This window comes from Akebia trifoliata, chromosome 8 (assembly GCF_017979445.1).
Source record: "Akebia trifoliata isolate Shusen 1 chromosome 8, ASM1797944v1, whole genome shotgun sequence".
Taxonomy (NCBI): Eukaryota; Viridiplantae; Streptophyta; class Magnoliopsida; order Ranunculales; family Lardizabalaceae; genus Akebia; species Akebia trifoliata.
This window is the reverse complement of record NC_141382.1, coordinates 3,509,936-3,536,895: the sequence shown is the minus strand read 5'-3', so window position 1 is coordinate 3,536,895 and position 26,960 is coordinate 3,509,936. Positions and strand designations below refer to the sequence as shown.

The 26,960-nt window shown below is 33.8% G+C and overlaps 3 protein-coding genes and 1 long non-coding RNA gene across 9 annotated transcripts; 2 read left to right on the top strand and 2 right to left on the bottom strand.

Annotated features, from left to right (window-relative positions):
- Positions 1 to 622: 622 nt before the first annotated feature.
- On the bottom strand, positions 623 to 10,895 carry VAMP714 (vesicle-associated membrane protein 714). Its single transcript, XM_086450658.1, has 4 exons — positions 10,555 to 10,895; positions 6,537 to 6,727; positions 1,583 to 1,746; positions 623 to 1,026 (listed from the first exon to the last, which is right to left on the bottom strand). Exons 1-4 carry the CDS (start codon positions 10,769 to 10,771, stop codon positions 936 to 938), a joined length of 663 nt encoding a protein of 220 aa, XP_086306784.1. The 5' UTR covers positions 10,772 to 10,895; the 3' UTR covers positions 623 to 935.
- Positions 10,896 to 12,461: 1,566 nt separating this feature from the next.
- On the top strand, positions 12,462 to 14,827 carry LOC147395521 (uncharacterized). 2 transcript variants are annotated; one of them, XR_015180237.1, is made up of 3 exons: positions 12,462 to 12,926; positions 13,016 to 13,065; positions 14,289 to 14,827. It is a non-coding gene; the product is annotated as an uncharacterized LOC147395521 (long non-coding RNA). The 2 variants fall into 2 exon arrangements; XR_015180238.1 differs by lacking the exon at positions 14,289 to 14,827 and adding an exon at positions 14,070 to 14,282.
- A 1,586-nt stretch (positions 14,828 to 16,413) lies between these two features.
- Positions 16,414 to 18,147, bottom strand: LOC147395520 (NEP1-interacting protein 1-like). 5 transcript variants are annotated; one of them, XM_086450533.1, is made up of 5 exons: positions 17,501 to 18,125; positions 17,342 to 17,407; positions 16,943 to 17,026; positions 16,679 to 16,834; positions 16,414 to 16,576 (listed from the first exon to the last, which is right to left on the bottom strand). In XM_086450533.1, exons 3-5 carry the CDS (start codon positions 16,976 to 16,978, stop codon positions 16,526 to 16,528), a joined length of 243 nt encoding a protein of 80 aa, XP_086306659.1. In that variant the 5' UTR covers positions 16,979 to 17,026; positions 17,342 to 17,407; positions 17,501 to 18,125; the 3' UTR covers positions 16,414 to 16,525. The 5 variants fall into 5 exon arrangements, 3 of the variants coding, with proteins under 3 accessions (XP_086306659.1, XP_086306658.1, XP_086306660.1); XR_015180527.1 differs by having other exon boundaries at positions 16,414 to 16,834; positions 17,501 to 18,119; XM_086450532.1 differs by lacking the exon at positions 16,943 to 17,026 and having other exon boundaries at positions 17,501 to 18,131.
- A 5,174-nt stretch (positions 18,148 to 23,321) lies between these two features.
- LOC147395519 (Vacuolar protein sorting 55 (VPS55) family protein) lies at positions 23,322 to 26,546 on the top strand. Its single transcript, XM_086450529.1, has 5 exons — positions 23,322 to 23,403; positions 23,491 to 23,542; positions 24,316 to 24,355; positions 24,454 to 24,538; positions 26,240 to 26,546. Exons 1-5 carry the CDS (start codon positions 23,348 to 23,350, stop codon positions 26,421 to 26,423), a joined length of 417 nt encoding a protein of 138 aa, XP_086306655.1. The 5' UTR covers positions 23,322 to 23,347; the 3' UTR covers positions 26,424 to 26,546.
- The last annotated feature ends 414 nt before the right edge of the window (positions 26,547 to 26,960 follow it).

Sequence of the window (26,960 nt, the reverse complement as noted above, 5' to 3'; positions counted from 1 at the left end):
AAGTGCAATAACGTTATGGGTCAAATAACAGAGGGTTTGAACCTAAGATACAGGAACACCACTCCACAAGTTTGACCATCGTAGCCAAGTTAGCTGAGGTTTGTGCGATTACAGAGATTTAAAAAAATATATAAAAAAAAAAAATTCCATGAAAATATGCAATCATTTGCATTTTTTTCCCAATAAAATCTTTTTCTCGAGCAATCATATGTAAGTTTTAAAATTTAGTGGGGAAATTTATTTGAGATAAGGCATAGAAGATGATCATCGATGGTCTGTGCTTCCACAAAAGATATGTAAAGTTGAATGGTGAAATAAGATTCTATTGTCGATCACATTATTTGAGATAAGGTGTAGATGTACATTGCAATCGGGTGGCCCGATGTCCAGATCAATTAGTTAGGTTGCAGCATTTTCTTTTGTAAGGACCCTAAATTTCACAAATATAAAGAAAGGAGAGGAACCCTTGGCAGGAATAATAAGGATCCAAATCAAAAGGGAAAACAAGGAATATATCCTACACAACAAAAGCACATGAATGACAATAAATAATGAATAATAATCCAAAGATACACAGAGCTTATTTAAGCAGATGAAGATAAAAAACAATCAACATAAATCATAGTTAAAAACTAAGATTTGATAATTTATAATAGATTACTTACAACACAGATTATCCTGGAATTTACAGATCTGTATCAAGGAAAAACTCAGAATTCTCAAGCTACAGTACTCGTAGAGAAATTTGTCAAAGCTCCCCAAGATAAAAGATCGGTGCTATTAATTCTGAAGCCCTTGCAAACATAATAGATGTTTCTATTTGCAATCACACCAAGGAAATCTGAATCATGAAACAGGTGGGCCCTCCTATCTATTAAAGAGGTTTTTGGCATTCTGAAACTAAGATACTGCGTACCTCAATAGAACTTCAAATCTCAAGATCGGCATGAAGGAAGAGTGATGCCCCCACAACAAGCAGCGATGATTATATACAGTAACAAAACTATTAAGCATGTCAACATAGCCCTGTGATGAACAGGAAAAATGTAAGCTTTCAAATTCCAAGAGACAATAAGAAACATGAGCAATTATTAAGGGACTTGAGAGTTTGAGGTTCACAAACAGTTTAACGTGACCAACAGACCAATCTTCAAATTGGGAGCTGTTCTTTAGCAACTAAATTATCTAGATCTTCAGCCCACATGTGGCCAAAAGAAAGGTAAAAGGAAAAAAACTAACCAGAAATGGTATTTGACAACCATGATGCAGAATAAAGTTTCATGCTTTCACATCCATCCTTGGTGCATGCATGCATTGGGTGTCTAGCTAATTGAATCACTAGGCAACCTCTTTTTTAATTGGCAATAACCGAAAATTAAGATTCATTAAATAATCCTAAACATCAAATAAATGGATTACTTTTGTACCATTGAGCCAAAAGTTCAAGTGAAAAGATTGACTTATTTGATGATTAGAACAACTAGGGTTACCTTGAGATGTACCACATGCATAGTGCGTAAGAAAGGAAACATAACCAATTTTGGCCATTATTATCTTGAGCCCTAGAAGTGGAGGTACTCACAAGAGCTTAGCATTTTTCATCCAAAGAGCTCGGCGAAGTCTTCTAGATTGCTTCTTGAAGTGAAAGGCACTGTCTTGCATTGTTGCAGTTTTGTCCACCAGAAGGTCAATCCTATCACCTCTCTCCAGTATCTTGTCAACGTTCTCAACCATGATTGTACGAATCTGAATATCAAGTTGTTATCAGTATAAAAGAAACATGGGATATTAAAACCAATATAAGAAATTTAACGCCCGGATGTCTCCAATATCCTGCAAATATCAATTGTGCTGCAACTTAACCAACGAAAGGTCAGAGCGTCCATGAGATGCAATATTTTCAGATTTTTTGAAAAGGAGGTCATGAGTCTAATGAAAATTGTCTGCCAAAAAACACACATAAAATGGGGAAAAGAGAAGTGATCTGTTTCAAGGAAAGTCGGACCTCGTGATATGACAATGAGAACTTCTCATTAACTTCTAAATTCGTCAAGAAACACGAGAACATAACAGTTACCAACTAGATATGGACCTAAAATACTAAAGAATCTCACCCGAGATAATTATAGAAACTTAAAAAAAAAGAAAAAAAAAAATTGGAAGTCTACTAACCATCTGGTTTGAGAAGCTACCATATGGAACACCAGAAGCACCTTCGCTGTCGTGACAGCAAATCAAGATAGCATGCAACTGGCCCAATATTTGGGTGGACCCAAAAAGGTCCATGGAAGCATGAGGCAAGTTCCGCATAACCTCGAATCAGAACTAAAGGTTCACTATAAGGCTGTAGGTACAAATTATCTTAAGACTTTGAAACAATATTCTGATCAATCATGTCTGCTTGCACCGTCATCCTTGCTCGAACTGAACTCAAAATTTTCGTGTGCAACTCAACGTGTTGACCTTGATACTGCAAAGCTTCTTTGGCATGCTGAACCTCCTTAATTCCCCGAACATAGTCATCGATAGGAGGATATGATTGTCCCCATATAAGGTGTCATCTTAGAGAACTTGTGGAAGAAGGTGTCATACACTCGTACCACCATTTGGCCGAAGAAAGCCACTATACCACTGCTTGGGTTGGTGTTGCAAAACACAATGTTAGTAAGCCTTCAAACACCAACTCTCTTGGTTTGCCATCTGGTTACGGATGCTACACCATTCCCATTTACAGCTAAGTTCCTTGTAGGCAAAAAAAAACCAGATGCCCCAGTAAAGACCACCTCTCTTTTCTTTTTTCCTGAGGGGAAGCTTGGGTTACACAGACCCCAACCAGCTATATTAGTATGTATAAAATATATCTACAAGGGTTTATATGTACAGCCAGGGGCGGAGCCAGGATTTTCTTCTAGGGGGGGCAAACTATACTTAGCGGGTAAGGTTGAAGTACTTTTATATGACTGGTTTTGGAGAGAAAAATCAGGGCTAAGTGCTTGAATATGACTGGAGTTGGAGAACAAATTCAAGGGTTTTATTTTATTAGAAGTTAAAGGAAAAAAATGGTATTTAGGTCATTTCTCAATAGTCTCTAAGAGAAGACCTAAATCAAGGGTGACAATGTCATTGGTTTAAAAACATGGGGTATCTCAATTATTCACCAAAACACCTGCATGTACCCTTTAACCTCGATCATCTGTAATAGATTAATCCAAAATGACCTCATTACTCTCATCTTCAATTTCTTGGGTAAAACTTTTACGCTAATCTTCAACCTTAAGATTAATTAACCCTTAAATCTAAAGAATACAATAGGACTTTTGAAGTGAAAGATGATGACATTTGTAATAGAAAACGGATTAAGACGAGATTCAAAGTGATGGATTGAAGATGAGATTAAATAGATTAAAATTAAGATATCATATTAGTTAAAATGATTGAAGGTAGTCGTTTAGGAAGAAAACTTAAATATTTTTTATTAGAGGTTGAAAATGAGGGTATTTAGGTTATTTTTGTTAGTCCAGACAAGAATGACAATGTCACAGGGGGCATGTCATCAATTTGGAAGAACATGGTTATATGAAATATTAATCAAAATATAAACGATGTCTAATCACAAAGTGGTGTTGTCAGAAAACTTTCCTTACTAAGTAAGGGAAGTGTTTTTCAAACATGGGTGGCACAAAAATAGGTATCCCTCAAAAAAAATTCTAAATCACCTAAGCATCTACAACAATAAAGTTGGAAACACGGTCACAGTCAAAGGGAGGGGGCAATCAATTTGAAAATATGGAGGTATCTCAAACAATGACAATTTGTAGAGGAAGTGTTTAAACTATCCCAAAGTTGAGAGGGGGGGGGAACTGCCATCTCTCGCCGCCCCTTGGCTCCACCCGTGTACAGCAATAAGCATCTACCACAATAAAGTTGGAAAATTTGCTAAGAAAACTATCACCAACCTCGAAGCCTTATCCCAAAGGTTTGGGGGTCTGCCAAACAAATATTGTTCCTCATTGAGGTTGCAATCAGTCTTTGTAGAGCATGCCTAAACCATCTGAATCAATTTTCTCTTACCACAGAATCTTTTGGAGCTACTCCTACTGTTCTCGGATGTGTTACATTTCTAATTTTACCTTTCCTAGACATTCCACCCATCCATATCAACATCCTTATCTTTACCATGTTCAATTTATAAACATGATGTTTCTTGACTGCCCAACATACAGTTCCATGAAGCGCAGCTGGTTTTACTACCCATCTTGTGAATTTTTTTCCGTTCATTTGATCGGTATGTATCAGTCACATAGCACCCCAGAAGTGCACCTCCACTTTAACCATCCGGCTTTAATTCTATGGGAAACATCATCCTCAATATCTCCATCCTTATGTACAAAGTAAAAAAATAATCAGCTACCCTACGAAGATGAAAAACTAGCTAAGAAGTCAGCCATCCAATTCATATAACAGAAGGCAAAATGAAAAGAAGCTATATCAAACTTGGATTTCAGGCTCTCAATAGAAGTTAACCATAAATGAGATGGTCATGGACAGTCCACAAGATGGTTGATGCAGAGGATTGCAACTGAAGAATCACCGATGTCTACAAACTATAAAATGTCTTTGTCACTTGTGCTGTGGCATAAGTATTAGACAGGAATTAATGAATCATACAATTTTTGATCCACTTCTCGTTGGGCAGTAAGGATCAGATGATCCACTACTACTCATATTGAGCTGTTGCCTTGAGATATAGGCAACAACCCCCCCCCAAAAAAAAAAAAAAATCCAAATCTGTTTGAATACACTCTGAAAAGGGTAGTAGTTGAAAAAGCCTGGCAATGCAAGCCAATAAAATCTTTTTTAATTCTATCGTGGACTATGCATTCAGCCATATATGCTTGACATCTTTCTCCAAGCATCACCAATAGAATACTAGGAAAACTCCTTGATAAGTTTCAAAAAGTTCAAATTCTCTTCAGAAGAACCAAGCAGAATTTTCATTATTACCCCCTTCCACTTCAAATCCAAATAGAGGACCATTCACCTTAATATCTCAAGTGACCACCCCAACTAATATTTCAGTACCTGGGTATCATCACTTATTTTTAATTAATGCCTGCCATTTTGGGTAAATCAAGGGATCTTGATTAATCATCAACCCATGTGGGAACTGATGAAGTGCTTCTAAAGTGGCAGCATCACGTAATCTAGAAAGGGTAATACGTGATAAAGGAGAAATATGTGTGCATGGAATTTAGAGAGAACATCGGCGGCATCAAGCCAACCGATTATTTGTAAGCTCTTATCATTTTTATGTTGATAGGTACATCAGTCAACAGATTCTGCGTCCTCCTTTTGCATAATCTTGTCGCAATAAACAACTAACACTGCCAACCATTGGAAAATAGAATTGGGGGGGTGTGGGGGGGAAGGCCAACCATTTGTGTTGAAGGAAAGAAAGCCGTTTCACCATGAAGTACTCCAAGCTTTGGTGGTCCTAATTTCAAAATTTTATAAAATACCTACATAAGCAAGAGTCGCCATTTATTTCACATAAACATTCCCAAGCAATTTATTTTACTTTATAGGCTGAGATTAGCCCCTCTTGCAGCACTCATCTCCTATTCCAACTCCCAAAAGGTGGTTTAGAGAAATTGGGCAAAGCTAAAACATGTGGAAGATGTGACCACCTTTAAAATGCACTATTCGCTTATCCGTTCTACCAAAAACGAATTTTTCACTAGTGATGTGGTCCACAGAGCTTTAGTTTTCTCTAAATTCTTTAAGAACTTCCTCGATAACCGTTGAATCAGAGGAAACTGAGTAATGCTTTCACTGGAGTTGGTCTTGGCCAGCTTATCACGCTACCCCTAGTGCTAATGCTATGGGTCAATACTCACCAATCTCTCCATCTCCATGGATGATTGAGCCTAATGAATAGAACTGGTCTCTTTGGGGAATTTCTTTCCCAACAATCTTAACTAATGTCTCTTAGGTATTCCTACAATTTCTGTTCAGATTCTTACAATAGCTTTGCATATTTTAAATTCGGTAACTTCTTGAGTATTTTGCAATAAGAAAGCAAAGCACTTATTAAGCACATGACCATAGCCTATTAGACAACAAATCCCACACTACTAAGAATTTATTGACAAAAAGTAATAAAATTTTAATACCTATACATAGAAGAGAAAGGCAAACCACCCCAACGCTCGACAATAAAGGTTTTTTTTTCTCTTTGATGATTAACTTTCCATAGTAAGAGGCAAGCCTTAAATTTCATCTAGACTAGCATAGAACTGAGGAAGGGAGATCATATATATATATCAAACAATAATTGGAATATTTCAACCTAAAAGATGCCAAAATCAGGGCATATTAGAATTTTAAGAAAGGTTTCAAGTGATGACAAAAACTCCTTAAAATTTTGGAGTTCTAATATCCTCATTTATGGAAAGAAGAAAAATTAGGAAATTGAAAAAAAAATTGATAGGTAGGAAATAATAATAAAAAAAATTGAGCATAAAAAAGATACTTGCCTCACCAACTTCGCCCCTTACACGATTGAGAGTATCTGCACTGGGATTACTAGAGAAGAATTCCATTTGCTGATGTAAAACCCTTGAAAACTCATCATTCATTGCATAAGCTGGTGCAGAGTGAGCAACTCTACCATAGTTCTTCATGAATCTCATGTGAACATCCTCCAAGTAAGAGAAAGGAATTCTTCCTGGATTAAAGCACTAACATAAGATCATGGAAAGCAAGAAGAGAAGATGAATGGTAGAATTCAATCATGTGTCAAGCGATTAAATAAAAGTATAACAAAATAATAAAACCTAAAATATTGAGAAGAAAATTCTTCATAATGAAATATCAATCAACGAGGAGCTAAAAAACATTAATCTTGCTGAAAGTATTAAGAAATAACAACAAATACAAGAACATTCTATGAATGAATATCCTCTATTTTTTTAGAACACACATAGGCTAGTCTCATATACTGTACTTTTAATTTATGTAACAACGGCATCAGGAGCAGAGCCAGGATTTTGCCCATGTGGGGGCAACCAAGAGTAGAAAAAAAATTGTGGGGGCAACTAAAAGTGGAAAAAAAAAAAAATTGTGGGGAAAACTAAGTAGAATTTTTTTGTGGGGGCAATAGTGGCAGATTTGTTTATCCGCAGCTAATATTTGTCGCAATTGCTTATTAATCCATAGACTTTGAAAATTCTTGTGAGGGCAAGTGCCCCCACTGTAAATCCGCCCCTGAACAGCATGCATGTGTGTCACTTTCTGACATAGACATGAAGTAATAGACATAGAGAACCCAGGGGAAAAGCCAAAGATTGGAGAGAGGGGAGGGGGAGCTATAGTCTATTGATAATGTTAGTACTTGCTCTACAACACTTTTTCCAGAAAGACCAACAAAAAGAAGAGAAAATAATATTAATTCCTTTTTATAATTAAGGTACACCATTGAGATGGGAATTAAAGACCCCAACAAATAAAAGATATACAAAAAAAATTATCCAAAAAAATCATTTCTCACTTAATCACTTTCACTAAATAATTAAAATTTTCCATGACAGGTTTTCACTTTTTGAAAGCGTTGCATGATTGCCCCATTGTCTATACTATTAAAATTATCTTTCTCAAGGTTTTTTTTTTTTTTTTTTGTGGATAAATTAAGACTTTATTAAAAGATGACGAGATAGCCTCAAGGGGAAATACAAACAACAAGATTACCACCTCCCGTTACAAACTAAATCCCATCTAAAAGGGGAAATCCTCGAACAAAGACCACCCTCTAAATTCACTATTGATTACACCACCAAAAAATGAAACCCAAAAAGGTGATAACCACATTCTGGAATGACAACTCTTTCACATTGAAGACAATACTATTCCTTTCCTGCCAAAGACCCCAACAAATGGCGAAAGGAACAAGATTCTATATTTGAGCGAAGGTCCATTGGCTTCCAACTCTGGATCAGCTACAGGTATGTTATCAAACAATCATTCATCTGGTCATCCCCCATTCAATTACGCAATCAATTTTCTTTATCCTATGCATCGCAAAAAATGCTCTCTCAACAATGACAGTAGCAACCAATAGGATTAGAGTGAATGAAATGAGTATGTAAACTAATAGATACAAAATGTTCTTTTTGGCCTCAACCATCTTCTTAGGAAGGCCTCCCATTCACTTCTAAGAACCCATTGTTGGAGCATATGTAAATGAGGAGTTAAGGTGTTGTGGGGGGATGCAGATTTTTTATTGCTACCACAACTTTTACTAATTACACCCCATGAAAGAGAAACAAAAAAGTACATTGGGTGAGAATAACTAATTCTTTCTCTCAGCAATGGGCATATTCTCTTTCTCTTGCCACATGTTAGAGAGAGCTATGAACTGTATTAATGGCTACCATCAAGTTTAAGAACATTTCTCTTTGTATGAAAAGGGATTGAAACCCTAGTTTTAAACCAAAGACCTAATTATTTTTTAGTTAGGTTTCTAGTTTTATAGGGGGGTTTTGATTTTATAGGTGTTCTTAAATTTTTAGAGTTGATATTTATAATTCTAGGTTTGTCAACCAAAAAAAAAACTTAATGAATTGACATTTTTTACTATACCCATTATGCTCTTTTCTATTGTAATGGTTTGTTCTTTATATTCAAAATTTATCCATAGACAATGTGAATGTCATAATTTATTATAGATAGAAATAGATGATACTCTTCTTTTCTCTTTTCCCCACACTTGTTTTCTATGCTAGGTTATTCAGCTATTTATCTTAGGACTTGGTTCTGTTTTGTCTCTAATTAGTAATAAGAATGTTCTCATCCATCCAAGGTGTCCAACTTATGGTTCCATCTACAACATTTGCTAGACCAAAGGTGATCCCGATAGGATGATCATAACCACCTTAGTTTGAGGATCCATGGACACCCAGAGGCCAGTTGTCAGAATTTAACGATGAGGTTAATTTTTCTTTAATTCTAAAGATGTTGCTATGATGATTTGTCTTAGTTGAGACTCCTTGATAGATGTTAATATTTTTTTCTACTTAGTTCAATTTCTGTATCAAATGAAGTTCTCACTCATTAAAGAATCATGTCCCCATCCAATCTAAAGAAATGTCTTCCGTTACTTCAAATATCTTCATATCTACCCTCACAGCCTCAATCGACTTTCGCTTGCATATTCCTTATAATTAGGGTTGTTAGCAGTCTTCGTTGCACACAACTGGAACATTTCAATCAACTTTCCCTTGGTTTATCGGGCTTGCTCCTACATGTTCACATATGCACTCATTTCTAATTTTAACCTTTTTAATCTTTCCAACCATCAACCTCAACAAATTCATTTGTGCTATACTCAATATGTTAATATGTTGTTAAGGATTGGCCTATAATTGATAACAAACAATCTTTTCATAAGCTTATATCCTTTAGGAAAAGCACAAAACTATATCCTTTAGAAAATAAATACATTTTCTCCGATATTGCACACGAGGAATGCAAGGACAATACACAGGAAATTTTCCAAGTGAAACAAAAATCCCTACAACATGTTTGTAGAGGCAGCACTATCAAACCAATAATTTCCAAAATTAATAGTGGAGATGAGGACAAAAAGGTCCCCAAAAAAATTTGAAGGATAAATTAAGGAACCATGATACAATTCATACAATCAAAAAATGCTCCTCGGACTCCACTTCACGATCAGCAAAATTTCCTTAACTGATTTATAAATGTGTCGAGACATCACCCCAGTTACCGATTACACTTTAAAAAGCTCAACTAGTTCAGGCAATAAGGGAAAAATGATATTAGTTTGGTAATAGTAAAAAACTTACACCAGATGTGAACAGGTCAAACCACAACATAAATGCAACTTTGACAATTTGGGGTCTAGAACCTAGAGAACACACACACACACAAAATCCCAGAGAAAGAATAGGAAAATGCTTGATTTGATGTTCTTCCCAAAAGTTTTATGTGCTTCTCCTACAGCCTTCTATGAATTGAAATTCTAAAAGCAACTCTGACAACGAGAATTATTTTGTAGTCACCTAAGCAACTCTTTCAGCATTTTTTACCAATATAGTCCCAAGAATTGCTTCTATTTCATCCCCTCAACTGAGCATAACTGAAGAATTACTCCACTCCATCCTACTGTTAGGTTCAAATATTTCCAGTTTTTTTCTTTCTTTCTGATAGGTCAAATATTTCCAGTATTGAACTAAGAACTCTCGTTTCCACCTTTTTATTAGAACCCTAAATAATGAAACTATCCCTAAAACCCCAGATATCCTAACAAAACCTACGATCAAACCCTAACAATTCGAAATTGAATCGTAATTCATAAATCGATCAAACGATTCCAAATCTGCCTTTCATTCTACATCAATTAAGTAATAAGTCCATCTTCAACAAATTGAATTTCTCTTAATTACAAATAATATGAATCTAAAGGAAATAAATAAAATAAAAAATCAAACCAAAGTAACATATTTAAGAACAAAATTGAAAGAAAAAAATACTAACTTCCGAAGGTATCGTTGGCCATGCAAAGGAAGGTGAGTCCATCGGATCTGAGTATATGAAATATATACCGATCTTGTGAGAAACAAAGCCTTGAATCAGCTTCGGATGGCAATTTTTCCAAGATCCTTCGAGACACAGCGCCTATGTTGCCAGATACGGCGCTGAACTCTGCAAGAAGTACGGTTCCTCTCGCGACTACTGCGTAGAGAATCGCCATTGTTTTCCAGAGCTTCGAGATCTCTGCTTCGATCAAGCAGATGTCATTGAAGAATTTTGGGTTTTTCGATGATTTTTTCGAATCGTAGAGGACAACAAGATGATTACACTCAATAGTTCATTGAGAGGGGGACCGGTTGGTACTTGTCAGCAATGGGTTGACGATCTGCTGGTCCGGTTTGACTCGCCCGAATCACGACTGGACGATTTTACCCCCATTAACTCCTTACATGTGGCGAGTCTTGGGTAAGTTTGGTAACACTTCGGAAGTCTTAAGTCTCTAGTTTATGTTTTTTGAAATCTTAAATTTGAAATCTTATATTATAAAAAAATTATTTGTTTATTATTTTTAAAAAAATTTCGTTATAAATAAAATTTAAAAATATAGTCATTTTAACAATATTATCCTTTTATAATTCTAATAAATTATTAATCAAAAAATATAATATGTTATATATAATGAAATCATCCACGTATTTCATTTTAATTTTTAAGAAATCAAACACCCAAAAAGTATTATTTTCTAATTGAATCATACTTGAAAATTTATATTCCAACAATATAATACTCAAACAGTAAACAATCATGCATTTTTTAGTTGAATTGTAATTTGATCACATAAAGTGATCATATTAATTTGTGCCTGATGTAAGAATATTTCATTATAAAATGATAGATTTTGTAGTGATTCAAAATCTATTAAATAATTGCTCGTTTCATCGACATCAATTTCATAAAGTAAAAACAACTCGTCATGAAAATAAACACAACATAAGAAGTCTTATTGGGTGTGATAATGATATGAAGATAAAAAATAGTTGTACCAATATTACAATAAGAAAGCAACAATGCAAATATATATATATATATATATAGGGAAGGGATCAGTGAACAAAATCTGAGACCAACATCCATACAAAATATCGTGGTCGTTGGATCACGATAGATTTAACGGCGTAGATAGAATTGAGATGCTAATAAACCACGTGCTATTTTTCTCACTTAAAAGTTTTATAAATTATAAACACCTCCCCGAACAAAGACTAAATTTAGATTTCTCTTGTCCTTGTTTTACATTCTCTAACTAAAACCCTAACTCTAAACTCAGATCAGATTTCTCTCAATCCGATCTGCGCTCTTTTCCTTGTCTCCTTGTTTTACCTCCATCTCCATTGTTGTCTTCTCCCATCCCAAGCAACGATTTTATGCGAACAGAACCCCCTTTATTCAGTTCATCTTCCTCTTCTCAGGTAAATGGTAGAATGTAGAAATCGATAGAAATCAGTGAGATTCGAACTCATTTGATTTGAATCGAAGAAAATGAGAACAATCGAAGCTAAATGCATGTCTTTTTAGAGGAGGTGATCTCTGATTTTTATCTAGAATGGCGCGGACTGCAAAGCTGTGGGTGATCGAGGGGTTAGAGTAATTAATTTGCATTTTTCTTTTTGATTATGATTGATTGGCAGACTGATCCGGCTTGCTAGGCAAACTGATCTATGCAGGAAATCAGCTCACCAAGAGGTCCATCAAATACCTAGATTTCGATTTCTGATTTTGTTTCTTTTCTAAAGTTGTTTTTTTTTCCCTCACATTTTTTGAAAAATTGGACTGTAGATGGCTGTCATTGCTCAAATTCAACACCCTTACATTGTAGAATTCAAAGAAGCATGGGTGGAGAAGGTGAGAAGGTTTCTTAAAATCATCAAAAATAAAGCTTTTCTTTCATATCTACCATTTTGTTCATGAATTAGAGATCGTAAAATTCATAATATAGGGTTGCTATGTTTGCATTGTCATGGGATACTGCAATACATTTTATGTTTGTTGTAGGTTCATAGATGCATCCATAAAGACTTTGTTGAGGAATTTTATTGAGACATTAGTTCAATAAAAATGTTAAGTACTTATAGTACTTCATCGTTTTTGGAGATAACTAGTTTTGTATGAATTAGGTGGTTAATTAATGCTTAGAATTTACATTGTCTGAACACTTGGATCTACTCTGTATGTGTATTTTTCCAAAGAGGTGAAGTGATAGGAAGATGGAATGGTAGCGTTCTTTTGTGCTTAGGTCGTCGGAACTCCAAATTACATGTGCCCAGAATTGGTTGCTGATATCCCTTATGGCTTCAAGTCTGATATATGGTCTCTAGGTACAAGAACATTTTCCTTTTGATAAGGATTGTAATGTTTGTAGCCCGGCTTTATTTTTTTTAAACTTTAATTTCTTACAATTGAACAGGGTGCTGTGTTTATGAGATGGCTACTTGTCGCCCTGCATTTAAAGCTTTTGTAAGATTTTTCTCATCCATTTGCTTTACTTAAACTCTTATAATTTTACGGTGTTATAAGATGCTATACTTGGTGCCTGAGACATTACTTGGAAAATGTCTTTCCTGAAACTCAAGAAGATAAAAGAAATATTTGATATAGAGCACTGTCACTTTTTTTTCCATATGAACACTGGGGAGAGTAAATTTAACCCTACTAATGTCACTTAATTGATTTAAAGATTGAACCATGCTGATGACTCTCTTCTTTTTCATGATAAGCAGAAAATCCCTATGTTATATAATGGAATGATAAAATAATGCAAGAAAGTGCTCCAAAGTGAAAATTATAAACCTATATTTTCTCTCTTGGCATGCTCAAAACATAGTCTGGTTTAATTTTATTGCTCTCGTTTCTCTTTGGAGATCTTAATCTTATTAATTTTGTTTGCCAAATCTTATCAATTTTGTTTTTCCGAATGCAGCTTGTGTCCTTTGCATGTATAACCTTGGCATTGTTACAGAGAATTATTTGGTTTTATTTTGACTCAGTTTCTTGAATGTGTTCATTACAAATTTATCTTTCTTGGTTTTTTTTTTTTTTTTTGATAGGTAGAGCTTTAATTATTACAAAAGAAAGAAAGTATACGAGTAGCGAAACTATGAACTCATATTTTCTTAGTCTTTCTACTTGTCAATGTTAGCATCCTCATTTCTGCTATGCTCAACATTTAGCTCCATAAAAACATAATTAGCCTTACTGCTATCCTATAACTATAAAGCTTTGATTCTATGAGCAACATCTTCACCAATCCATCCATCCTTGTGTATAATACACTTGAGATGACAAAAATGATTGGTTCAGGGTATTTTTAGACTATCATTTTTTACTGGACATTCCTTTTCATGGGTGTCAAGGCTAAATTTACAATCTATACATTTGGTGTGGTTCTACTTACTAAGTCATTTGCTAATAACATTCTCCAAGATATTTGTTCTTTTAATATGAGTAGTTACTTCATCTAGGACTAGAACCCACAATATGGATCCAAAAAAGTGGCTTTCCATGATGGCAAGGGATTGCAATCGTTTCTGTAAAATTATGGTTTGTCTCTCATCTTATTCATTTTGAAAGAAAGGATTTGGTGTTTAATTACAAATGAAACAAAGAAAAAAAATAGCTTATTTCTGGGTTTTAGCCAATTTTGATGTGATCTGTTTCAGTAACAATTTCTTTGATCACAGAAGTTGACGAATAGGAAGACTACTACTGGATCTGGTCAAGGGGGTCCACAAGGAGAAGAAGATAAAATTTGCAAATGAAGCTGGTGGCATGCTCTGTCATATCAAGGTTTTCGAAGAGAGTCCAACATCTTTTTTTATCCTTGAAAATGATAAGGATGACAAAAAACTGCATGCTAACAAGAATTGATGCATAAGCTCTTTACATTATTGTTCTCTTGATCTTGAAAATGCTGAACTAGCCATGGACAACTAAGTTGATTGTTGTTGGAAGAGTCACAAACCAATATAAATCATTCCAACATTAACTATGCCGTTAGGGTGTGTGACCAAATTTTTGGATTTTTGGTGGTTGTTTTAGGCATTCTTTCTCCCCTGTGTTCCTTTAATGTAATTGTATTGATTCGGTTATCTTGTTTTGTACCAGTTGGGACAAGCATGTCGAGGGAAACAGTGGTAACGTATGTTGTGTATCTCAAAATAGATGAATTTATTTACTTCAACAATAGAAAAAAGAATGAAACTTACATTGTTCTTAATAGTGTTTTGTTTTTTGTGTGTGTTCAATTTGTCCTTGTATGAACTTTTAAGTATTGCATTCCAGTTAGAAAGGGGGAGTCGTGACTTTTTGACTCCCCCTGTTGACATACTCTCCTGATGTGGCATGTGTTAGAACCATAGACTTTTTCCTCAGGATATGCATCCCCATAAATATTTGTGTAGTTGTGTCCCGAGAAAAAAAACTATGGTTCTAATACATGCCACGTCAGGAGAATTTGTCAGAGGAGGGAGTCATAAAATCATATTCTATTCTTAATTGATTTAAGAATAATGATAAATTGACTCCCCCCAAACTCTCCCCATGTGGCTGTGCATAGAACCATAAATTTTTTTCCTCGCATATAATTATGGAGATGTGAAATTTTGTATTCCAAGAAAATTATCTATGATTCTCTACACAGCCACATGGTAAGTTTGTCAGAGGGAGAGTTAGAAAACCGCCTTGATTAATTGATGGTAATAGGACACTCTTGTTGTCAACCTTCTCGTTCAATCTTACACTTTTTTGGTCTGAAAGTCAAAGAATGCCAACCCTGTAAAAGAAAAAGTCTAATTTATATTTGTGGAGTCTAAGGAATTGGGTTGTAAGCAAAATTACATTAAATGAGAAGGTGACTCATAATATTTGCAATAGCTTTGCAAAATGGAGAAAAGAAAGAAGAATATGATGATGCTCTAAGAGATGGGATCATTAATGATAATGGAACCCTCACTTTTTATTTGTTTTAGTCTGGACCCATTAATGTACTATAATTTATGTGAATGTGTATAATAGTAAGAATGACAATCAATTTTTCTCAGAATTTGTTATATTAATTTCAAAAAAGGGTAAATTCACAAATAATTAAAAAGGTTTTCGGTATTTCCAAGCTTTTGTTAATGTTGACAAAACTACCTCGAAATGTCAAAATTACATGACAACTTTGTCAACATTAGCAACATTTTGAAAATACCAAAAAATTGATATTTACTAATATTATTGTATGTAATTAAGCTGAAAATGAGTCCTTGGTTCATGATTGTAGTAGAACACCAGTTTTCTATTACACTTAGAAGTTCATGAGAACCCCAAACAAGTTCCAAAAAATGTCTTTGGTCCAACACAAAAAAAAAAAATTCATAAATGTAGATTAGATGTGGTCTGCTAAGCTACCTTTGATCCACAGCTCGATAGAAAATTCAATCAAACAAATGGATAGCCAAGTCAACATTTGCATCCATTCTCTTCTCGGAACCTACCTTATAACCTAAAGATGACTAGATGATCAAATGGTAGAAAACCCATTTAAAATTAGTCTTTCTAGCTCATCATAGTGATCATAGAATGTTGATTTCTAACTTAATGAGAAGAAATAGATGCTCTATGTGGAGATAAACAGAAACTAGTTGAAAATCTCATAGAAACAAAGAAAAAAGGAACAACGCTAAATAATTTTATACATAATTTCTAGCCCATTACAAATCAATGTTGACATCGTACACCTAAAAAATTTAGTTACAACCAGGGTAGGTATTGGGTAACAATTAAGAATTGAATCAATTAAAAGAACCTCAAGATATTAGTAGAAAAAAAAAAACTCTTGATATTGTAATTTAGAATAAGAACACTACAAATCCCTTCTGCACAGTGGGCAAGAACCTTGCTTAAGGAGCCATGTATCGATGCAAGGTAGATGAAACTAGTGGTGACAGTGAGGGAAGCTTCGAACCATCTCTCCCACTTGGAAATCCTGAAAAAAAATATATATTAGAGACCCAAATGTATGAGGTTCTTCATATTTGTCTAGATAAGAGAAGTTGATTAAGAATTAAAGCTGAATCCAAAGGCACACCGAACACGATATTTTCTCCCCCAAGGCATCCACAGTATTCTTGGTCGTGATTTTAATCTTTGGGATCTTCTCAACTAAATCTCCTGACAACCCCTTGGCCTCACCAATCTCGAATATACTCGAAACATCTTCAAAACTTATTTCAATGGCACTCATCTGATAACAAACATTGAAATTTTAAACTTTTAAGTAAATTGTGATACATGATCTTCGGTGTTTCAACTTTCAATATTCATAATTTGATTCTAGATGTTGTGCTATTACCTGACTTTGTACTGCATTTAGCATTGCCGGACCCATCTGTTGTCAAACTAATCTTCCACTTAGAAGACTTGCAATAACATCTATCTGTTGGAAGTAAAATTAAAACATGAGAATTGGTGGAGTTATGCTGATTCAAACAAAACAAGTTAACTCGAAAAACGATGAAGTACTATAAGTACTTAACATTTTTATTGAACTAATGTCTCAATAAAATTCCTCAACAAAGTCTTTATGGATGCATCTATGAACCTACAACAAACATAAAATGTATTGCAGTATCCCATGACAATGCAAACATAGCAACCCTATATTATGAATTTTACGGTCTTTAATTCAGGACCAAAATGGTAGATATGAAAGAAAAGCTTTATTTTTGACGATTTTAAGAAACCTTCTCACCTTCTCCACCCATGCTTCTTTGAATTCTACAATGTAAGGGTGTTGAATTCGAGCAATGGCAGCCATCTACAGTCCAATTTTTCAAAAAATGTGAAGAAAAAAAAAACAACTTTAGAAAATAAACAAAATCAGAAATCGAAATCTAGGTATTTGATGGACCTCTTGGTGAGCTGATTTCCTGCATAGATCAGTCTGCCTAGCAAGCCGGATCAGTCTGCCGATCAATCATGATCAAAAAGAAAAATGCAAATTAATTACTCTAACCCCTCGATCACCCACAGCTCTGCAGTCCACGCCATTCTAGATCAAAATCAGAGATCACCTCCTCTAAAAAGACATGCATTTAGCTTCCATTGCCCCCATTTTCTTCGATTCAAATCAAAATGAGTTCGAATCTCACTAATTTCTATCGATTTCTACATTCTACCATTTACCTGAGAAGAAGAAGATGAACTGAATAAGGGGGTTTTTTTCGCCTAAAATCGTCGCTTGGGATGGGAGAAGACAACAATGAAGATGGAGGTAAAACAAGGAGACGAGGAGAAGAGCGCAGATCGGATTGAGAGAAATTTGATCTGAGTTTAGAGTTAGGGTTTGAGTTAGAGAATGTAAAACAAGGAGAAGAGAGAAGAGAAGAGAAATCTGAATTTCGCTTTTGTTCGGGGAGGTATTTATAATTTATAAATATTTTAAGTGAGAAAAATAGCACGTGATTTATTAGCATCTCAATTCGATCTGCACCGTTAAATCTATCGTGATCCAACGATCACGATATTTTGTATGGATGTTGGTCTCAGATTTTGTCTACTGATCCCTTCCCATATATATATATATATATCAAACAACAAGCACCATATAAACTCAAGATGTCCTAGTGTTAAATGTGTTTTCCATCAAAACACCTGAGCATCTATTGAAATTAAGTTAAAACAATAAAAATTTTCATTTTTTATGGTAGAAAATAAATTGGATGTGGATTAGTAATAAATATTGACATATAAAGTGAAGACCAAGGCATTACCAACGAAAGGCATATAAAATAGATATATTAAACAATATATCTAAATTGCAATTTGCAGGAAAAAAAATTCAAAATAACAAACACTAAAACTACTCTAATAATCTCAATTGTTTTTTCTTAAGACACTAAAATCAGCAAAACATAAACCTCATACTAACTTAAAAAATCCTAGAGATTTTTAAATTACAATCATATGATCAAAATTACATATATGAAACATATGATGTTAGAAAAAAATAGATGTTCATTAATGGGTGAAAATGATAAATTAAAGATGGATAAAGATCTTACTTTGTTAGTTTTGTTGTGAAAAATATAAGGTTTTCGAATACGAAACGAGAGAAAGGGGAGAAACCTTGACAACACAATTGCAAAGGAATGAGATGTAGAAAAAATTAAAATAAGGATTTTAAAGTTCGTACAAAAAATGGTTAAGTGATAAAAATCAAGATTCTGATAATGGTATTTTAGGAATAAAAAAAATCAGATTTCAGAATTTCATCTAGCATCCCCCCATTGCTGAATCAAAATTTCTGAATTTTGGTTCTTAAGTCTGAAATCTGAAATGAAACAAATGGAAATAAAAGTTTCTGAAGTCTAAATTTTAAAGGTGGACCATCTCCATCCAGACTCAGAAGTGTTACCAAACACAACTTGGTATTGATTTTTCTTGATTTTTATGTTTGCAACTTTAACTCAAGACAGTAGAAAGTCTGTTGGAATCTTGTTTTGTCTTTTGGCTATCTATAATAAAAAGCATCTGACATGTAAAGAGTTTATTGGAGTTGCTCTAAGACCTAGTAACAAATTAGGCAAAACATGGTAAAAATTTACGAGCCAAATTCTTTATCGTTTATTTGTATCCCATGTCTCTTTCCATGATATCCCAATATTCTCTCTTTCAAAATTTGTCCGAGTTTTAAAACCACATTTCTCACAACTGTTGATGCAAAGCTCTATGTATGACATAGTCAAGCCCTTGAATGGCACGAACTTAGATTAGTACTGGAGGGGCACCATCAATTATGGAATGACCAGTATGTCTTGTTGATTAATATAGAATGTTGGACTAGATTTTTGAAGATTTTGAGAGTTTTTCCCGCCACATGTTCCAAGCTTATTGGTTAATTAGATGCAAGTATACACTTCATCATAATGGATAGAATACCATCGTAAAATCATGGAAAGAACGACCATTGCATTTGTCGTATTTAAGTGATGGATTACAACAATTGCTACAATGAAAATGACAACGACTCGTTTATTAGCTGAGTTTACTATCATCATTAACCATGGATCAGGAATATGTCGAAGGTTTTGATGTTGATTGGGGAAGTTTTTCTAAAGATTTCAGTCGTTTTATTCACCCACATCACACATGCACAATCATCGAGTCGTGTTGTAGGTCATGTGATGATTTAACAGGTTTTATATTAAAAAATTAAAATTCATCTTCCTTACAAGTAATAAATTTAAGAAGAAATGACCCATTTTAAACTTTATATTTAATTTATATGAAATTTGAAGAACTTTATATAATATATGTTAGTTTAAAAACATAAGAAAATTTTCAATTATGTATAATGTAAAAATAAATGATAAAATAAATTGGTGTTGGGTACGATTGGATTGGACCTAACGGTTCTCGTTCAAAAAACCCCTTGTCCCGGTTCAATTCCGAGTAAATGTGCAAGCCTTGACAACCTTAGTCATGTTAAGAATAGCAACTCCTCCCTGTCAATGGGATTAATTACGGGCCCTGTAATGAAAAATGGGCTTTATTTCTTTTGACATCAATTCAAAATCTAAGGTGTTGTTTGTTAAACTGAAAAAAATATGTGCTGAATAGCATTAAGCGCTGAAACTTATAAGCGCTGAATTTAAGTGTTGAAAAAGTTGTTTGTTTAAATGTTGAATCATGCTTGTTACACATTGCTGAAATTGGTAAATTGTCTTTTTTACCCTTACAATCATATTATACATTGTTTGCATGTTTCAAATGCTTATTTATTATCAAACACAATAAAATATATTATTTCTTATAAAATTATAATATAATTTATTTTTAAATAATAAATAATACTCAAATCTTCAATCTATAAATAATAATTTATATTTATAAAAGCCCACAAATTTCAAATTAAAAATAATAATGTCATACAAGTCACCAAAATTTGAAATCAACTTTAAAAGAACTTAATTTTAGATGAATAATTTTCGATGAAAATGAAGGATGTGTAATTATAAAAGTACCACCCTATGGATTAATAAAGGCAACCCACACTATAGCCATTTTTTTTTGTTTATATGGGTTAAAGTTTTTGGAATGAGCAAATTTTTAGTGAGGATGGTTTATATGATTTAGAGATCATCCTCACCAAAAATTAGTCTATTTTGAAACTTCTAACTCATCAAAAATAGTTTAAAAAAAAAATGGACAATTTACAGTTCTTGAACTTGTTTTGATAGAGTTAGAAGTTTCAAGATATGCTGATTTTTGGTGAGGATGATCTCCTCATTATAGAGATCATCCTCACCAAAAATCAACTCATTCAAAAACTTTTAACCCATATAAGACAAAATAATTTAGTCATGATATGAGTTTATTAATTTGTGGGGTGTTTATATACTTATCCATAGGAGATAAAAGGTAATATCCTTTTAAGAATAAATGCATACTTGTCCATGCTCAAAAAAACAAAGGGCATACTTGTCCATGTTGAAAAAAGCGAAGTGCTTACCGCTTCAGTACTTTTTTTCAACATCAAAATAGTGCTGAATTTTTTTCACTTATTTTCAGCAATAAGCGCTGAAAATATAGAGTAAACAAACGCGCTATTTTGATAAAGGTGCTGAATTTAATTTTTTTCAGCAATAAGCGCTGAAAAATAGCACAAACATGCACAATGAGAAAGTTTTTTAAAGATCTCAGTCGTTTTATTCACCCACATCACACATGCACAATCTTGGAGTTGTGTTGTAGGTCATGTGATGATTTAACAGGTTTTATATTAAAAAATTAAAATTCATCTTCCTTACAAGTAATAAATTTAAGAAGAAATGACCCATTTTAAAGTCTATATTTAATTTATATGAAATTTGAAGAATTTTATATAATATATGTTAGTATAAAAACATAAGAAAATTTTCAATTATGTAAAATGTAAAAATAAAGGATAAATAAATTGGTGTTGGGTACAATTGGATTGGACCTAACGGTTCTTGTTCAAAAAACCCCTTGTCCCGGTTCAGTTCCGAGTAAATGTGCAGGCCTTGACAACCCTAGTCATGTTAAGAATAGCAACTCCTCCCTGTCAATGGGATTAATTACGGCCCTGTAATGAAAAATGGGCTTTATTTCTTTTGACACAAATTCAAAATCTAAGTTTTGCAAACGATTTAACTTCATTAAAATCTTACCCAATCATCAAAATGCCACGTGGTCCTTCTGGGTTCACTCGCATCATAACCAGATACCGCTACGATGTACACAATAACCTGATCACATTGGGTTTTGTTGTGCTTGATGGTTAAAGCACTACGCTCTCGGCTCCTTTAAAGGTCTCTCGTCTTTATTCGCGAACGAAGGGAAACAGCGTCGTTTTTAGGTTAGCGAGCTTCCAACAATGGCGATGACCATCGAAGGTACGGTTTTTTTTCCTTCTTCTTCAGAGAAAGCTCTCATGCTATTAATATCTATTAATCTCTTCTTCTGTAACTTAAAATGCTGAATCAATGATTTTATCTGCAGTAAATTCCTCCTCGTGATCTGATCTAGAGTTGTTTTGTATTTCATGCTTAAACGGATTGATCTAGGGTTTATAACTGTGCAAAATTTACATCTTTGTTCGAGTAGAAATTTATTGTTTGTGATTATAAGGATCTGTTGTACTTTTGTTTCGGAGAATCTACAAGTGTGGTTGGAGGAATTAGGGTTTTAGGTTTTTTTTCCCCCGAATTTCATAAAATTGGAAGAGAGTATTGTATTAGGGTTTTGATTGGTGTTCTTCTCCCTTTCTTGGTGGTAATATTTGAAATGGTGAACAAATCCCATTTCGAAGTCAAAGAGAAACAATTACTCTTTCTAGGGATTTAGAACTGATGGTGGGTTGTGGATACGTTTGGACTTGTTTGATCCTCGTCAATTCACGATAAGTTTTGATCTTCTCTATAACAGATTCTCAACCTGTACTTTGCTTATGAGCTCTGCTCAAGATGAATTAATTCGGGCTAGTGAGTCTGAATCTCGAATTGTAATTTTTGATCTATGACATGTGTATTCAAATTGATGCATCTGTTTTCCTATCTTGATTGGGTTAATCTTTATGTTCTGTTAGTTTGATAGTGTTTGTTGATTCCTTTGTATTCTTAACCTTCTATGGCTCAGTATTTGTGAAGTTAAGACTCATCATTGTTTATGATAGAAAATGCTTGTTTGGATATGGATTCCTCATTATAAAAACCTAATGTGTATCTTGTATGCTAGTCATCTCCATCAGCTTGATTATACTTTGATGGTTACTATTGGACTTTTCATTATGTTCTATCCATAGTGACAAAAATCGGCAATTTTTTTTTATTTTGTAAAAAAATTGCAATTAAGTCACAATTTTAGTTGTTGCCAATTAAATCACGTTTTTTCTTTTAAATAAAAAAAATTGCCAAGTTTTTGTGAAAGTATTTGAATTTTGAAAAAGATCACATTATTTTTCTAGTATTTTTTAGGTGTTATTTTATCATTTAATATATGGAATATATATTTTTTACATTTTTATACTTAAAACAATATTTTTATTTTTTTAATTAATCTGATATTTTCCCAATTGTATCAACTTTAGTCGACTTTTTCTTGCAACAACGGGAAATAAATGTTAATATTATAATTGTTTATTGTAACCTTCTTGTCTTTGGATATTCAGGGCACATGTTTACCTTGGAAATTTAATTATTTTGTATATTTCTTGATATTTGGTTCTAACTATTTTATGTTTCATTGTTACATTTGTACTTGGTTTGGGGAATTGCTTGTATTCTCAACAGTGTAAGTAGAATTTTGTCAATTTTTTTTACTTACTTCGCATTGCTGTGTGTGTAGAAACCTTTTAATATAGTTTTTCATGATATGCAGGCTTGCGGGGCTTGCGTTTATGTTTTCAGCTAGCATACTACTGCAAATACTGGTATCTTTTCCATCAAACTGGATACTAGAGTTATTATGATTTTGCATTTTGTAATTTATTAAAAATGAATAATTCCATAATCTGATGGAAGTATATTAGTTGTATCTTATGTTGGATTAAACTTCCCAAAATCATTATATTTTCACCGCTCAACATGTATATATGAATGATTTCTCTGCTAAATTGAATTTTGTTATTGTGATTCTTAGCTAACATGCTTGGATCCTAAATCCTAGGGTTGTGGATTTTCCAGTTCGATTTTTGAAATGACAGGCATGTCATGGGTATTGCATTTCCCATATTAAAATTGATATAAGAATATATATTTATACATATAAAAGATTACTTAAGGATTCTAAAGAAAGACATGAAGCTAATCATTTTTGTGTTTCATTCATGGAGTGGATGGCATCTCCTTCCCAATTGCGACCATGATTTTGCTCCGCATTTTTACAAACTTATGAGATAGATGTTAAACTACAATTTGGGAAATGTTTGTCCCCCCCCCCCCCCCTCCTTTTTTTTTTTTTTTCTTATTTTTCCATTTTGTTTTATTTGTTTAATCTGTTACTGGATAAGTTATTGGGACCCAATTGTGAGAACTCCCTACCACGATGGTCTTATCAAAGTTACCATGGATTGATTTCATAGGGCTTTCCCCTTTATCAATATTATTTACACTTAATAGAACCAAAATAAAAAGAAGTACACATGTTAAATGCCTTACGTTATTTCGCCATTGATTAATGGATCCTTTTTTAATTTTATGGCAGGCTTGTGCATTATACAACAACTGGTGGCCAATGTTAGCAGGTAATGGATAACACAAGTTGGTTGAAAATTGGGTTTGTGTATTGTTAGCCAATGTTGCACTCGAGTCATTGGTGATGTGATCTCTTTCATTTCCACAGCCCTCATGTATGTGGTGGTGCCTATGCCTTGCTTGTTCTTTGGAGGTGGATCTACTCACTTTTTAACCAGTCGGGATGGTGGAGGGTGAGTATCTTTATTCAAGCTCTTTTAACTAATACATGTGCTCATTCCTATATCCATTGTCACCAAGTTGGAATATGGGTTTAAAGTGGCAAAGGAAAACTTTAGAAAAAGGGAAAAAAATATGATAACATACTTACACACATTAGACATTTATTTTAAGTTTACAATATATCTTTTAGCAAAACATATATATATATATATATATATATATATATATATATGGGGGGCGTTCAATGGCAAACTTTTTAGCAAACTTTTTGGCAAAACATTTTTCAAAACATGAGTTAGAGGTTTTGGAATGGGCAGATTTTTGGTGAGGATGATCTCTACGGTGAGGAGATCATCATCACCAAAAATCAGCCCATTCCAAAACTTCTAACCCCATCAAAATTAGTTTACAAAAAATGGACGGTCCACGATTTTTCAGCTTGTAAACATGGGTTAGAAGTTTTGGAATGGGATGATTTTTGGTGATGATGATCTCCTCACCGTAGAGATCATCCTCACCAAAAATCAGCCCATTCCAAAACTTCTAACTCATGTTTTGAAAAATGTTTTGCCAAAAAGTTGGCCCTTGAACGCCACCCTATATATATATAAAAGGAAAAAAACAAAAACACTATTGAATATTGTAGATGGTGCAAAATGTGAGGAGGGCATTTAAGTCATTTCATTCCCTTTTTGCCTATAAATAAGAAATTAGGGTAACAAAGGAGGGACTCACTTTTCTAACTCTAATTTTCATCTCCTTCTCTCCGAACCTTCCTCCTGGGGGTCTTTCCCCTTCAACTTGGGTAGCTGCCATCTTCCCTCGGATGATCATCATTATCATCATCTAAGACCTTATCCACCATTTACCCCATTTACATTCTAAGACCTTATCATCCATTGACCTCATTGACACACTATTGAATATATATAGATTAAATATTTTGTCTCTATGTGGGATTTATTGAGTTAGTTTTTGTCTCTATGAGGAGTTTGTTTATCGTTGGGATTCCATATGTAATGGTTGATCTTCTTGTTTTGATTGGACATCTTGACCGATCGTTGTTTGTAACTCTTTTTGGTATCTATGAAATTTATATTTATAAAAAAAAAAATAGTTCTGCTTCTTCGGGAATCATTCCTGGTTCTCGCTTGGCTTTTTTCTACATTTTTATAGATGATTCAGGAAGAAATGTATGCCGCCACTCCCATAACATCAACCGAACTGCCATTCACTACTTAGAATGGCAAGAATATTTACTTGATTCATGATATAATACTGATCCAAGTCTCTTAATGGTTGCACCCAGAAATTTTTTCTGGAAATTTCTCAAAGAAAGTTTTTGTCTGAACTCCTTTGATTAATTCCTAGGTTGGCCCAGATCATTAAACTAAAGAAAATTCTCGAAAAGGTCTTTCTTAAATCCAATGAGGAGTGCTTTTCTGCAAATTGAAGTAGATCTAAAGATTCAAAAGGAGAGCAAAAAATGATGGTAGATTGAAGTACTTAGAAAGATATGATGACATATGCCTTGATAGAAGATATGGTTTGGATACAGTTGAATGGCAGGTAGGATTGATGTTGCCGACCCCAATGATGATGATGAACATCTCTCAGTTCCTTTCGAGTTTTGGTTGGGTTAATCACTGAAACTAACCCTAGTAAATTGTTAACAAACCACATAACAATCGTGCTGATGGTTTATTTTGTAGATGGGTAAATGCTGCAAAGTTCATGACTGGAGCATCTTCTGTGGGGAGCATTGCTATTCCTGTGATCCTTAGGCATGCAAACCTGATCGAGACTGGAGCCATGTTCATCGAGTTCTTTTCTTTTCTCATTCTTGTCTGCACTGTCTTGTGTTTTCATCGTGCTAGCCTCGAAGATGATTGGTGATAAATATTGGACAGGAAAAAAAAAAGGAATTAAATCTGTGTAGTCCAATTGTACGAGATTTTAAGGAAGAAAAATTCAAATGTTATTGTATACAAAAGAAACATACTACGAAAATTTCTCACATATCCAAAGCTAATGTTTTGTGGTTAGAGACCCAAAGTTTTTTCTCTGAAGGTAGTTCTTTGTTTTTTGATAGGCTACAAGGTGACTCAAACCATCTTTCCGAAGATGGTTCTTCTGAGGGATTCTGTTTATAATGAACAACAATGAACTATCTTCATTTGACTTCTTATTCCAGCTTAATCAGCTCTTTTCTCGGGTACTCAAGTATATGGAAATATGACCATGTGTACAAGCTCTTCCCATACATGTAAGCTCTTCATCCTGAATTGCACTTGACTGAGGTATGGATATTGTTGCTTGTTTCATTGATAAATGTTATACATTTAGCATTTATTAAACCATATTATTTATCTTTCGTCACTTTGGATTTTAAGTATTTTTGTGCTTAGATTCAATAATTTGTATTGTAAGGCT

Excerpts from the sequence above, each read along its gene's own strand:
- LOC147395520 (XM_086450532.1), bottom strand. The coding sequence starts at position 17,407 with ATGGCTGCCATTGCTCGAATTCAACACCCTTACATTGTAGAATTCAAA. Across the intron at positions 16,835-17,341 it reads AAGAAGCATGGGTGGAGAAG|ATGAGTGCCATTGAAATAAG; the intron begins GTGAGAAGGTTT and ends GTTTGTTATCAG. Across the intron at positions 16,577-16,678 it reads GGGAGAAAATATCGTGTTCG|GATTTCCAAGTGGGAGAGAT; the intron begins GTGTGCCTTTGG and ends ATTTTTTTTCAG.
- VAMP714 (XM_086450658.1), bottom strand. The coding sequence starts at position 10,771 with ATGGCGATTCTCTACGCAGTAGTCGCGAGAGGAACCGTACTTCTTGCA. Across the intron at positions 6,728-10,554 it reads GGCCAACGATACCTTCGGAA|GAAGAATTCCTTTCTCTTAC; the intron begins GTTAGTATTTTT and ends GCTTTAATCCAG. Across the intron at positions 1,027-1,582 it reads ATGAAAAATGCTAAGCTCTT|GGCTATGTTGACATGCTTAA; the intron begins GTGAGTACCTCC and ends TGTTCATCACAG.
- LOC147395519 (XM_086450529.1), top strand. The coding sequence starts at position 23,348 with ATGTTTCATTGTTACATTTGTACTTGGTTTGGGGAATTGCTTGTATTC. Across the intron at positions 24,356-24,453 it reads CTGGTGGCCAATGTTAGCAG|CCCTCATGTATGTGGTGGTG; the intron begins GTAATGGATAAC and ends TCATTTCCACAG. Across the intron at positions 24,539-26,239 it reads ACCAGTCGGGATGGTGGAGG|ATGGGTAAATGCTGCAAAGT; the intron begins GTGAGTATCTTT and ends TTTATTTTGTAG.